Source organism: Condylura cristata, unplaced genomic scaffold (assembly GCF_000260355.1).
Source record: "Condylura cristata isolate star-nosed mole 26May11 unplaced genomic scaffold, ConCri1.0 scaffold00019, whole genome shotgun sequence".
Lineage (NCBI taxonomy): Eukaryota > Metazoa > Chordata > Mammalia > Eulipotyphla > Talpidae > Condylura > Condylura cristata.
Genome location: NW_004567120.1, coordinates 19,008,908 through 19,023,907, shown reverse-complemented (window position 1 = coordinate 19,023,907; position 15,000 = coordinate 19,008,908). Strand labels below are relative to the sequence as shown.

At 36.7% G+C, this 15,000-nt stretch overlaps 1 protein-coding gene across 1 annotated transcript in view; it reads right to left on the bottom strand.

The window, feature by feature from the left end:
• The window catches only part of LOC101634247 (putative bifunctional UDP-N-acetylglucosamine transferase and deubiquitinase ALG13), a 43,224-nt gene that overhangs the window by 26,168 nt on the left and 2,056 nt on the right, over positions 1–15,000 (bottom strand). Inside the window, exons 3-10 of the mRNA XM_012727235.1 lie at positions 14,315–14,365; positions 13,576–13,622; positions 11,795–11,867; positions 4,777–4,858; positions 4,418–4,580; positions 2,161–2,236; positions 1,094–1,259; positions 14–78 (exon numbers count right to left, since the gene is read on the bottom strand). Of these exons, the coding sequence (XP_012582689.1) occupies positions 14–78; positions 1,094–1,259; positions 2,161–2,236; positions 4,418–4,580; positions 4,777–4,858; positions 11,795–11,867; positions 13,576–13,622; positions 14,315–14,365 (723 nt within the window). The remainder of the gene's footprint in view (positions 1–13; positions 79–1,093; positions 1,260–2,160; positions 2,237–4,417; positions 4,581–4,776; positions 4,859–11,794; positions 11,868–13,575; positions 13,623–14,314; positions 14,366–15,000) is intronic.

The following is a 15,000-nucleotide window of genomic DNA, read 5'->3' as shown; positions in this document are numbered from 1 at the left end:
AGAAGGAACTAACCTGACACTTGTCTCCCAAATAGTACTGTCTCCCAGCATACTCCATGAAATCAGATTTTTGTAGTTCTAGTAAAAGAAAATGGAGAATCAAGCTTACCTGGAATGGTTCCTTTCCTATTTTACATCAAGCAATCATCTGACTTTCTACTATAAACTAAATTCTGAGGGAAAAAAATATCCCAAATGGCCATCATATAACTTTTGGTGGGTTATTTCTGCTGGAATTGCTTTGTAGTATTAAATACAAATAGGTGGAAGCTGGGAGGTTGCAATGAAAGCTGATCAAACACCAATACAGTACCATTTGAAAATCCCACTTCAGAGGTTCTTCAAAACAGCCTATTACTTTTAACAACTTAGTGTGCTCCAAGAGATTCTAAACTCAATCTAGATTAGTCATACCTAGGTGCAACATAGCTCAAGAAGCTGAGTACGAAAAATTAAAGGCTACCATGATTATAAGAAGAAAATTATTTCAACAGTTGTTAAACTTTCCCAGTAGTCAGGCAGTATTTTAAAATTATCATGAGCCTACAGACTCTGTCACAACAACTCAATCCTGTCATAACACATTTATGGACACTAGAATTTGGATTTAACATAAACTTCGTGTGTCACACTAATCAGCTTTTCATTTTCCTTACAATTAAACTATGTAAGATCATTCTTAGCTCACATACATACCAAAATAGGCAGCAGTCAGATTTATTCCACAGGCGGTGGTTTCCCAACACCTGACTTATTCATTTATCAATGAGTGCAGTATAATACTTTTCATTTTCAAATAAGCTTACTTTTAGTGAATAAAATTTGGGGGGAATCTAAAATTACCTAATGGTTAGCGTCATAGTATCTACATATTTGAAGTGCCAAATAATCAGAATCTGAAAGATACTGCCCCAATTCTAAACCTGTTCTCTCCTTTGGATTTGAGTCATGTATATAATAAGCTTTAAAGTACCAGGTTTTGTGTGTGTTTTGTTTTTTTTGTAACAGTATATTAAAAGTCTATTAGGAGTAATTTGCAAAATTATTCTCCTCAATCTGTCAGGACTTAAAAGTATCCTGTTGATTTAATTACCTTTTCTGCTGTCCAACCAAACATCAAATTCTACATTACGATAGATTTCTGGATCCAACGCTTTGAGCACCTTATAGGGGAAGAGCATCTTTGATGGATTTTCTGGAGACTTAAACAAAAATAATGATGCTACAAAACTCATCAGCCTTCCCTTTAAGTCTTCATTCTGTGAGAAGGTAGAATTAACATTCTTTTCTCTTTTTTTTCCCTTAAACTATGTACATATGCCTTTCCTTTTTTCATTAAAAAAATGACAATTTTGCTTGCATTTTAAAGCTCAGGAAAATAAGCTAACAAAATACAATCTTAAGGATTTTATATGGCAGAAGGGAAGTATTGTGAATAAGCAGTCAACTCAGGACACATAAATTGATGCAACAAAGACTGGGATTAAATGTTCATCCAGGAAAAAAAATAGGGCTATTCAACAAGTGTCATGAGAGATGCAAGTGTTTCTGTACCCTTAAAAGGTATGAAAAAAAAAAACCTGAAAAGTTTACTCATTTTGATAAAAATCTGTTACAATTTCCAATGCAATTTTGTTCTTCTTTCCTAGAATCTCACTATGCTCAACTGTGTACCCAAATTACCAGCATGTGGGACATAAAGACCATGAAAATACTTGACCTATTGGGCTGACCTCAAACTGAAGGTCTGTTTGATATTAAGCTTATAAAGATGACAAAAGTCTTCCAACTCTAATAGACCAAGATCATGACCTATTTTCTTTGAATAGGGGTAAGAATGTTTTCATGAAAAAAGGAAACAGCGTCAGAAGACTGATTACAAACTGAATACCTATTGGCTTTGTAGTATTAATTTTTAAAACAACAGCTTCTGAAATTACTGAAGTGCTCAGTTTGTCTTGAAAAAAATCTGTAATTCCTCAGAATAACAATTCAGAGAACACTAAGCAAATATTCACATTCTCACTTTGACTTTTACAAAGGAAAACATTAGCAACTCCTCCCTTGTCCCATATAATCAAAACAAACCATCTGACCTTAACTATTTTATTTGTGGCAAACCAAGACTATGAAAATTCTTTGCCTCAGAAACTTTCAAACCTTTGTTTCCTCTGTTCCTTGATTGTACCCCTCTGGTATATTTTCAACATTGCAGCTTGCATCCCATTCTTCAGTCCTAATTGAAATGATTTAGAACAAAGAGCTTTATATAAATGCAATAGCTAAGAAATTTTAAGTCTAATGACTGTACTACCACCTAGTGGTAAAAACAGCTCAGTTCTAAAATTGAGACAAATATTTCACTCCAACATTTACATTTATGCTTCCTATATATAAGTATCTACTAGAATATATTCAGCAGATTACTGTCCACATTTCATGCCATGGGGATACCCTGTAAAGACAGACCCATTTAATCCCTGCCTCCCCATATTCACATTCTTGTTTTCCCTCTAATTTAGTTTGCTTCTAAACATAAAGATGTAGTGTCTACCTTGCTGGTCTACGCTTACTGACTATAAGGAAGCAAGCAGTCATGTTCATCACCAACTCCATTGGGCAGGGAACTGAGGCTCATCTCTGGCTGACAGCCAGCAAAAAAATAAAAAATAAATAAATAAAAATATGAAGTTCTTAAACCTACAAGCTGTAAGAAACCAAATACTGTGCCAAGAACAATTGCAGTGAGGAAATATATCCTTCCCCCCAAAGTTCCAATGAGAATAGGCCAACACTGTAATTACATTTTAGGAGATCCAGTTAAACTGTAGTAAACTGTAGTAAACTAAGGTGCAAAATTGTAAGATGACTAGGTTCTTTTAAGCTGCCAAGTTTGTGGTAAAAAAGCTATACTGTAGCAACAGCAATTATATAGTTTACCTTCTTAATACTAGTTTCCATAAGCCTGAAGCCCTTAAGACAAATTATCAGTGAAAAAGTAAGTAACCTTTACTGATACATATGGCTACCACCTTTCCCCCCACATTTCCATATAAGCTTGTAAAAAAACCCAAACCAAATCTTTTCTACAAAAATAAGTTGCTAGCATTAAATATGCAAGAAATAGGACAAGTCAAAAAGATGAAGTGACCCCTGACAGGTACCAAGTCTATTAAATTTTCAGACAAAACTAGAAATCAGGGGGAAAAATATAAGACAGTGCCTACTTTACTATATAAAACACAAAGGTTTTGATTAAATCTGCTCAATAACTGCTGCTTCTTCAGAGGTAAACAACCTTTTTTTCCAAGAGAATTTTTTTTTAATTATTTACTTTTGTGAATAAAACTAGGGTGTAGATCAAAGGGGTGGGGGAGGAGAGGATTCACCAGCATGGGGAACACAACTGGTGAAATCTACTGAAATACACTGCTCAGGGGAATAGTAGTAAGATGGGAAAGAACTGCTGTCTGATATGTGGGTTAGCTCCCAGGCTCAAACTCAGGCAGTAGAGTGATAGGTCTGAGACTTAGCCTTTAGGTCACCAGTGAGGACCCTCAGAGGTGCACAATCTACACTCAACTAAATGAGTACGAAAGGCAGACATTAGAAAGTTCCTAAAACTCCCCTTAACCTAACTTTTTTTTTTCTACTAGCTAGATGTATGTGTAAGTAAACCAGTCTGAACCTCAGTTGGCTTAGAATGAGTTCTTTCTCATAATGTGCTCCATGGCCTTCCTGTATCAGAATACTTGGGTGTATTTGCTTCAAAAAGTAGATTCTTGGCTCCACCCTCATCTCAAATTTTGTGAACATAAACCCAAGAATCTGCCTATCCAAAAAGCATCTTAGTAATAAATATACATACAACTAAAGTTTGAGAATCATAACATTAGATAGTAAGTCTCCTAGCAATAAAAAAGTACAAATCTGATTCTGACTTAGACTGAGCCCCCAAAGCCAAAACATCTCACAATAAAATGTACTGTATTGGCCCTCCCTGGTGGCGCAGCAGGTTAAAGCACTGCACTGAGAAGCTAAAGCCACTTCCGCATGAGTTCGAATCCCGCTTGCCCTGGAGGTGACCACATGGTGTGGCAGACCTCTCCTGACCCGCCCGCTGCTCCCCTCAGCAGTATACTTCGTTGATCTGCCTGTTCTGCTCCCCACTCTGTCTCTGGTGAATCCTCTCACCCTCCTCACCTCTGGCCTGTACCCCAGTTCTATATGTATAAATAAATAAATCTTTAAATAAATAAATAAAATGTACTGTATTAGTAAACCCTCATTAAATATCGTATCTCTATACATGCATATGTGTGTAATATCAAGTTTGCAAGATCCTTTCAACTTTCAAATGATGCACAGAAACATTAAATACAATGATCTAGTAGGTATCCATTTTGCCCTTTACTACCTATTCTGAGTTGAACTCTTGTAGTCAATGTGGGCATCCTCACTGCCAGTAATAGCATTGTTTCTATTCTTCTTAGAACCACTTCGAAACAATTCAACTGCATTCTTCAACTCTTCTTCATCCACAACAAACACATCTTTGTAGAGAATTTCATATAAAACAGCTGATGGAAGAACAGTCAAAAGTCCAATTGTCAAAATGAGATTTTTATGACGTGAAGCTAGCCATAACCCCAATATACAAATTCATTAGATACCAACAAAGCTTTGCAAGATTTATTTATGGCAGGTCACTCAATTTAAAGACTGGTTAGGAATCATGTGAAACTACACCCAAACATATATAAAGCCTTCACATACCTTGACAAATAGCTGCACTTGACTGAAACTGTTTTGAATACACTGAATCATAATGACCATTACTGGAATAGCAGAGTAGAATCTGAAAAGAAAAAAAAAAAACAGAACAATTAAAGGAATGTTACACATCTTACATGCATAAAATATTTGAAATTGTTAATCATAAATCAATAAACTAAATGTGGTTTTTTGATTACACAGTAATGTGGCTGTCCTGACTTCAAAGAATGTTCTAATTACATATCAAAAAGCTGAGGAGGAAATTACTTTTTACTTAAATATAAATAAATGAAAACTAAAGAGATTTTCTTGACAGTGACTTTTTTTTTTTTTTTAAAGATTTATTTATTTATTCATACAGAACTGGGGTACAGGCCAGAAGCTCAGGGGCGGTGAGAGGCTTCACCAGAGACAGAGTGGGGAGCAGAACAGGCAGATTGACGAAGTACACTGCTGAGGGGAGCAGCGGGCGGGCCAGGAGAGGTCTGGCTCGCCATGTGGTCTCCTCCGGGGCAGGCGGCAGGCGGGAATCAAACTCATGCGGAAGTGGCTTCAGATTCTCAGTGCTGTGCTTTAACCCGCTGCGCCACCAGGGAGGGCCGACAGTGACTTTTTAAAAATAAGGTAATGTTGATTTACAGCAGTGTATACGATTTGGGGAAACAGGATCACACCTCTTCCAATGTTTGATAGCACACCACCACCCACCAAAGCACCCACCATTCTCTACCACTGTGTACTAGGTTGGCCGAGCCTCCTTTGCTCTTCACCCCTTGTGTCCACCATTCCACTCTAGTACCCTCAATTCCAAAGTACTAAATATGATTTTTAAATGCCAAGACAAAAATCACCAATAAGGTGTAACGATGCTAAACAAATACTGATTCACAAATTTGCAAAAGATGAGAACTTTTACAAATGAATAAGTAAATTAAACATAATGCCTAAAGGAATATAAAAGATGCAGCTTAACTTCAAAGAATGACTAGAGAAATTAGCACAAATCTTCAATAGCCAAAGCTCAGATTATGGGGGAAAGAACTTTCATTCAATTGATTCAAAATGTTATCCATTATACATAAATAGTAATATATTAATATACTACACAGATGCAATGCTGCTAAAGTTATTTCCTTAATGAGTTATGGTACAGTGATGACTAAAAAATAAGCCGTTAACACTTGAGCTGATTCCTTTGCTCTTTAGTTTTTAAATAACATTTTCTAGGGCTCTCCCTGGTGATGCTACGGGTTAAATCACCACATTATAAAGCTCTCTGAAGCCACTGCAGCACGAGTTCAATCCCCAAGCCAGGCAGGTGATCCACATAGGGTGGCAGACCTCTCCTGACCTACCGCTGCTCCCCTCAGCAGTATATTTCAGTATGTCTCCCTGTTCTGCTCCCCACTCTGTCTGGTGAATCCTCTCACCCACCATACCTCTGGCCTGTATCCCAGTTCTGTAAGCATAAATAAATTCTTTTAAAAAAATAACAATTTGTAATAACTAAGTTATATCAGTAAAAACACTGTGTGGCTCCACGTGAGAAAGTGTGCTTAAATAACTATTCCAGGCCTCCCTGGTAGCACTATGAAGCTATTGGCAGCCACTGTGGCACAAGTTCGATCCCTGGCCAAGGAGCTGACCCACGTGGCACAGCAGACCTCTCCTGTCTCACTCGCTGATCCCCTTAGCAATGTATTTCAGGCAATTCCCGTTTTCTGCTCCCCACACTGGCTCTGATGAATCTTCTAACCCTTTCACCTCCAGCCTATACTCCAGTTCTCGTATGCATAAATAAATCTTAAAAAAAATGTTCGGAGCCCTCTCTGGGGTGCAACCAGTTAAAGCTCAGCACCACAAAGCAAGCTACCACTGCTTCAGCACATTTGATCTCCATCCAGGGATGTGACCCACATGGCACAATAGACTTCTGACTTGCCCACTGCTCCCCTCAGCACTGTACAACCTGTTCTGCTCCCCACTGTCTGCTGGATCCTCTCACCCTCTATAACTCTGGCCTAGACCCCAGTTCTAGTACACATAAATAAAAACTTTTAAAAAGCCTGTCTACCTTAAGGCCCAGGCCATGATAACTTATATTCCAGGTGGCAACCTAACATTAAAATTCTTATATATATTTGGGGTAGCTTGGAGGTGGGAAGGTGGGATGTGATTGTGGTAAGCTAGTAAAAAAATTAGGTAAAGTGGGCTCTCCCTAGTGGTGCAATTGGTTAAAGCACCACATTATGAAGCTCTCCGAAGCCACTGCAGCATGAGTTCGATCCACCGCAAGGGAGCTAACCCACATGGTGTGGCAGACCTCTCCTGACCTGCCCGCTGAGACTCTCAGCAGTGTACTTTGTCAATCTGTCTGTTCTGTTCCCCACCTGTCTCTGGTGAATCCTCTCACTGCCCCTGCACCTCTGGCCTGTACCCCAGTTCTGTAAGCATAAGTAATCTTTTTTTAAAAAATGACAAAGTATCTGAAAAGAAAATGTTAACAGAATATTAAGTATAAGCCCATCTATACAGAAAAAATAACTACAGAAAGTATGTAGGATACTACCTAAACTTTAGTAATTGTTTCCTTAAAACACATGAGACTGAAGATTATGGATGGGGGCTTGACTTTTTACTACTGTACATTGCCAGGGTAAAGTTTTATTCCATTTTTATATAAGCTTATATGTCTGTCTTTCTAGAATAGAGTGCATGAACTGAGTGAAGATGGCTAGATTTCAAGAAGTATTCACTTTGGACAATGGATAACTATGTAGAATGCAGAATTATGTCAAAATATAAAGTCAGGCCCTCCGTGGTGGCACAGGGTTTAAAATCTCTAACAAGCTATCCCCAGCCAAGGAGCTGACCCACATGGCTCAGCAGACCTGTTTCACCTACTGATCCCCCCACCCTTAGCAGTGTATTCTAGTAGATCTGCCTGTTCTGCTCCCCACTGTCTCTGGTGAACCCTCTTGCCCTTCTCCCCCCACCTCTGGCCTACACCCCAGTTCCTATCTGCATAAATTGAATAAAATCTTTTTTTCAAAGCTTTTAAAAAATAGAAGGTCAGGGCCCTCCCTGGTGTTGCAAGAGATTAAATCAAAGTACAGTGAAACTAGTTACAGCAGCTTCAGCATTAATTCGGTTCCCAGCCAGGGAGATGACCCACATGGCACAGACTTCTCCTATCATGCCCACTGCTCCCCTCAGCAATGTACTTTGTCAATCCGCCTGTTCTACTCCCCACTCTGTCTCTAGTAAATCCTCTCACTGCCCCTGTACCTCTGGCCTGTACCACAGTTCTGTATGCATTAATAAACCTTAGAAAAAAGGTCAAAAGTAATAATATGAACTTGAGGCATTTATTTCTTTGAATGTATACTCTGAGGTGTATTTTATGGAAGGCTCAACACTAATAATGTTCACTGCTTTTAATATAATCACTTTTGAGAACTCAAACATTTCAAATATAAATCTTAGTAGTCTAAACTGAGAAACGGCAAATATGTGTTAGGCAAAACAAGTTGTCATTGGCCCTCCCTGGTGGCACAGCGGGTTAAAGCACAGCACTAAGAAGCTAAAGCCACTTCCGCATGAGTTCGATTCCCGCCTGCCCCGGAGGCTACCACATGGCGTGGCAGACCTCTCCTGACCCGCCCGCTGCTCCCCTCAGCAGTGTACTTCGTCGATCTGCCTGTTCTGCTCCCCGCTCTGTCTCTGGTGAATTCTCTCACCCTCCGCATCTCTGGCCTGTACCCCAGTTCTGTACAAATAAATAATAAATAAATCTTTAAAAAAATAAAAAAAATTAAAAAAAAAAAGTTGTCACACAACAAATGTGCCCTGGCTTTATTCTACACTTAAAGGTCAATATTAATAAAATTACTCATTTAATACAGTCTCCAAATAGACACATAAATACTATGCTTTGCATATATCCAGCCACTGACAAGTAGTATCTAGACGTATGTGTGTGTGGATGAGACTTAGATATGGCAGTCTCATGGTCACACATATTCTAACATGCATGCATGTATGCTTATAGGTCCCACTGGCTGATATTTACCCTGTAACTAGCTCAGTGATTCCTTTGGAAGATGCTTATGACTCACTTTAATGGTGCTGAGTGGTCAAAGGACTCAGTGGTATGCATGAATGATGTGTTGGTAGGAGATTTATGGGGAATACACCTAAATGCAGAAGTCAAATAATGTACATAAATGAGTAATACAAGAAAGCAGAAAAGTTTAATTTAAAAAAAAAGCTTGTTGTGATCATATAATCATGACTTCCATTTGTTCTTTGGAAGATTATGTAATGAAGCTGAATTCCATTTTATTGTTGGTACATTTTTTTAAAAAGCCATTCTACCCTTTCCAAAAAAAGGGGGGGTGGGGAGCTGTATGATAGTAGGAACCAGATGATGGGTATATGGATAGTCACTATACAAATCTTTTTTTTAACTTTTCTCTATATGAAAAATTTCAGACTAAAATGTCAAGGGAAAAAAACTAAACTAGTATTAATGGTGGTTTCTTTTGCTTTACAGGAAAAGTTTTTAATTTCATCTAATCCCATTTGATTCCTTTTACTTCTGTTTCTAGTCATTTAAAAAATAGCCAAAGACACCACTAAGACTGATGTTAAAGCGTTTATTATTTATAAATTCTTTTATAACAGCAAAAGAAGCTATTGCTAAAACAAGAAATTAACCTACTGGATGGAAAGAAATACTTGCAAATTGTATCAAACAAGGGGTTAAGATCTAAAATTCACAACAAACTTGTAAAACTCAACACAAAAATAACCCAATTAAAAACTGGGCAGGGGATTTTAACAGACAAGTCTCAAAAGACACACTGATGGCCCACAGGCATAGGAAAGGATAGATGTTCAGCATCTCTGATTACTGGGGAAGTGCAAATCAAAACAAGCTATCATCATAAACCTATTTTGATGTGAGAAAGACTATTATTAAAAAGACAAGAAACAAGTGTGGTGAGGATGTGGGGAAAAGGATCCCCTGTAACACTGCTGGTGAGAATGTATATAGATGCAGCTAGACGCTACCTACAACATGGCAAATTATTACAGAGGTTGGATTATCTTTTTCCCAAAGGCAAGTGCAAAAATATTTATTCAAAGGAGACCCAGAAGATCCCAGATAGTTATCAGGACATTCCCAAGGATAATTTGAAGTTAAGTTGGTGGCTGTTGAGAAGGCATAGGAGGAAGTAAAGGGAGCGTGACTGGGAAAGCTATTACTCAAGCCCACATAATGGGATGTGAGCTGTTCATCCAAGGCATGATGGGACATTGTCAATCTCCCTGGAGGAGTCTTGCTTAAGCATGGACCAGACTCCTAACATTGGCAACTCCACACAATTTCTGTGTGGGCACACAAAACTTTCCCTTATGCCCCTCCTAAAAGATAGAGCTATCAGGATGAGTCAGCCCAGGCTCCTTTTTGGGCCCAATAGTAAAGAGGACAACTGGTGAGATAACTCATTAATCTCTTGGTAATTACCAAGGGGTGCACAAGGCTTGCACCCTGCCCCCACTGGGAGACTCAAGTTTCACAGATCACAACATACTGCAGAAGGCAGCAATACTGTGGCAGAATGGGAAATTAAGGCAACTTACCCACCAGAACAAAGCTTGTTTGCATACTGAAATGCGATGTATCCTAGCATAGCCTACAACACTCCTCATTATGTAACATTATCCTATCTTTACAGTATTGCCTATACCAATGTCTTGGACCTAAAGGGTCTCTGGCTTGTTTGTCTTTACATATAATTTTTCCTCTGAATAAACTGCCTTTTATACTTGTTGGAATCATTTTTTGATATTCTACTTAAATGTCACTTAAAACATGACACTTTATAAATTCACGGGCTATTCCTTTTTTGCTTTTTGTACATACTCACAAAACACATCTTGCTGCAGTTAACTATATATGTGCTTTATACCTCCTTAGCTCTTAGCAGGTAATGATTCTGTATTCATTTTGATACCCCCAATACCTGTACATTGTAGGGAGTTAATGACTGCTTAATACATTAGATGGTGGTACAATTGGTAAAGCAATTAATGTGCCCCATTTAGGAACATCTTCCAAGTCATGTCTCACATCCTACTTGGCTTTCTCTATTCTTATTGCTACTTACTTCACTAGTTGAAGTCTTCTGTCTAGAATACTGTAATTGTATCTGAACAGTTTCCCCAGTATCTAATATCTCACCATCAAAATGTTGACTGAATTTGGTTCCATGTGTGAATTTGGTTCCATGTGTGAAACAGGACTTACAAAACTCAAACACTGTGTAGTCTATCCTCACTAATCAGGATAAAAGGTTCTTCTTAAATATGTTGAAGAAAAAACATATGCTGAAGAACAATATGCTTATCTGATAAGAGTTCTCAACCAACAGAACAACCTCCTACTATTTCCCCAGCACCTACTAAGTGTAGTAGCACACTGTCCATGCCTTCAAATACCTTTCAGACTAATGAGAAAAAGCAATGTAAACAAACACAATGTGATAAGTACTACAGCTACTTGGAAGCTGCTAGGAGACACAAAAAGTACAAATAACTTTAGGGGAGATGAGAAAGTTTCAGAGGAGCTGAAGTTTGATATACAAAGGTAAATATAAAATATGAAAAGCAGACTGACTGGAGGCATGGTATATTAAGGTTCAAAGACAAAGACACTGGGAAGGACATTGAATGCCAGTTTGGGACACTGAATGCCAGTTTGAACCTTATCTTCTAAGCAATAAGGAAACAACTAGGTGTTTTGTTTTTTTTTTTTGGTCACACAGAAGTGGTAAGATCAGTTAGGAGAGATAGCTAACAACACTGAGGATGACTGAGTAGAGTAAAAGGCTGGTGGCAGAGAAACTTGACATACAGATTGACTAGGTCAATAAGGATTTCTTACTATCCAGGTAATCCAGCAGCATCATTCAATTTCTTTTATTGTAATAAAATTTACTCATCTTCTTACCTTATCTTCATAGCCATTATCTGTGACACAAGTTGGAGGTTTTCCAGGATAGCGATAAAGAATGAAGTCCCGACTACACAAGTAAAAAACAAAGATGAAAAGAGATAATCTAGTATATGCAAAAGATAGTTACAAGAACACATATTTTTCCACTTAAACTGTCTACTTTATTCATAGAGAATAACCCAAGGGTTTAAAAAATTAAATAATAGTAATTCAAAGTACACAGCTACCTTCCCCTCCAAAGTTCAATGGGTTCTTTTTTTATATGTGCCTTAACTTGGAGAAAGGAAGTGTACAGAAGATAATTATTACTTGTGCATTTATTTATTAGTTTTGGGAAGTCTCCTTTATTTAAAACAGATTAATAAATTTTCCTTGGTAAAAGTCCAGAAATAAACATTTTAGTTTTTGCATATCATGTTATTCAATATTCACATTAAATACATGAATTGTCTATGACTCTTCCTCCTTCCAATAAAACTTGGACAATACAGTTCAATTTCATATAATTTTACATGTTATGAAACCTTTTGATTTTTTTTAAAGCATTTAAAATTTTTTAGAAAGCACTCTTAGTTTAAGGGCCCTCCAAAAATAGAAAACAGGTCAATTTAAAAGCATCAGACACCTGCTTAATGCCTCTCCTATACTACTTGCAGATTTAGTGAGAATTAACAAAATACGAAATATTAGAACAATTCCCTATAACAAGAGGGTCTGAATCTACCAAGGTATGTTAACATCTCACCACCATAAAAACAGTTAAGGAGGCTTACACAGCTCAAACTGCTTAAAAGATTCCATTAGTCTCTAACCTGCAGTATATAGGTATTTTTCAAAACTATATGTTTTCAGAAATACGACTTTTGCAGTTTTAAAGAACAAATTAAAATTTCTAGAGCAACAGAACACTGTTTCTCAAATTCCTGTACCCTGTCACTAACCTCCTTAAAGACCCTTTTCAAGTTCCTTTTTTACCACAGATTTACATTATATTTGTTTATATACAATGAATCTCTGAAGGACAACAAACCATTATAATTTTTGTTGTTGTTGATAGACTAACTTTACTTGTTTTTCACAAACTAGAGAATATAAGAGTCAAAATAGTGATCAAGAAATGTATTGTTTCCACATACTGATTCTTTTGACTCCTTCACCAAATTTAATGTGAAAATTCCTGAAGACTGCAAATAAACATTTGACATTAAAAAAAAACTAGAAAATATATATTTTCATTTCACTTGTATTAAGCATTCCATTAAAATTAACCATTAATTAATCTTAAGGTTAATCTTAAAATTAACCATAAATATTACTTGAAAATGGCAAATATCTCCCTAAATAAAGTAATTTACAAGTTTACATTATATAAGAATTACTGTTGACACATACAGTTAGCTTAAATTAACATAGGTTTTATTAGCTGACCTTTCAAACCACTATAATTTTTAATCCTTTTTTTTGTCCTCGAGATCCAATTTTTACCCTCTTGGATGCAATACTGAACTGTCCCACTGAAGATGAATACAAATCTGAGACTTAAATACACAAAAATTTCTAAAATATCCTTACTTTTTACAGGAATAATAGTAGCCATTATAAAGCCACTCAAACTGACACAAATGCTATAGTTTCTCCCGCCCAAAATTATACCAATTGACTTTGCTTAAATCTTTTCATTCTAGATCAAATTTTCAACTTTCCTGTCCTATGGGAACTCTAATAGAAACCTTACACACCATAGCCATCCCCAAAGAAAAGAAAACTCAACTTACTTATAAATTAAAGAAAGAGCTCTTATTTCCAGCTGGCCAGCACTTTCCTAAACACAAATAGTACATAAACTTTTTAAAAACATTCTGGAGCTGAGAGGCAGAATTTTTGCAAGTCAACAATGCTTTTTTTAAATGATGCTTAGCACTGTTTTAGATGAAGAATTTGTATAACACACTATAATTTGCTCTGAGGCTTGGGATAGTGTGATAGTTACTTATTCTAAAAGAAATGACTTAGAGACCTTAGCAAGGACAATATGGAAGATTTTAAAGGGTAATATATGAATGAAATTTATGTAAGGATAAAATATTAGCAGGGATTTTAGTAAATGTTTTAAGCCTAGAACTAAGTAATCATATAAAATTATTTTAATTAAATATTTGTATAGAAATACAGAAAGCTTACTATGTATCAGGAGTCAGGGGACTTATTAAAAATAATGATCTCCTAGTAACATTCTCTATTACCCCCACCCCCATATTAAAGTGAAAAAAGGCTTAAGCCTGTGCTAATTGCAATGAATATTTTCCCTAATCTATGATGATAAGGTTAACACCATTTCTCTCTCAATATTCAACACAAAACAATGTCAATTGCCAGCCTCTAAAATTTTGCAAAACTATTTGATTCAACACAGCTGGCTACTTGATATAGGTTAGATCTAGCTTAAGTAACACAGCTAAATGTTTAGATTATTCCAAATACTCTGAAAAGATTAACCCCCACATTTTATCTTACCTTGGGATCTCCCAACCGTTCCAGGTATTTCTCAAAAGATCCCTCCACATACTTCAAAAATAAAACAAACTTGACTTAACCAAATACATAGCATTACTGAAATCTGATTAAATTCTGCAATATTACCCTCCAACGGGTTTTTTGGCTCAGCTCAACAATCATGGAATTAAGTTACTAGTTTGTACAGCACCTCAAGAAGATTTGCACATACACAAAAGTTATACATGGGAAAAAGCTGGACTGTAAAAGTATCATAGGTACTGGTCTTGACTTATCCTCAGACCAGTGGATTTCATCAACTGGTATGCCTTTGTGTTTCTTTTGAAATGCCAAAATAAATAAGTAGACCATTTCCACATGAGAAAGGACAAAAACTCTTAAGGATTACAAATTTGACAGGAGACATATATTGACAAAGCCAAACTGAGGGATTTTAAATAAAATTTCATTAGCTTCAAAATGCCTACAGCACAAGGGAACTTTTTAGGTTGATGGAAATATTCTGCAAGATTGTGGTGGCAGATGCTTGACTATTATGGCAAAACCAAAAAGCACTCAACTTAAAATGGTGAATTTATTGTTATGGCAAATATACCTCATAAAAAAAGCAAAGCTAAACTCAGAATATAACATACTTCCAATTCCATGTGTACTTATCACTAGATTTAAACCAATTTTTCCTCACT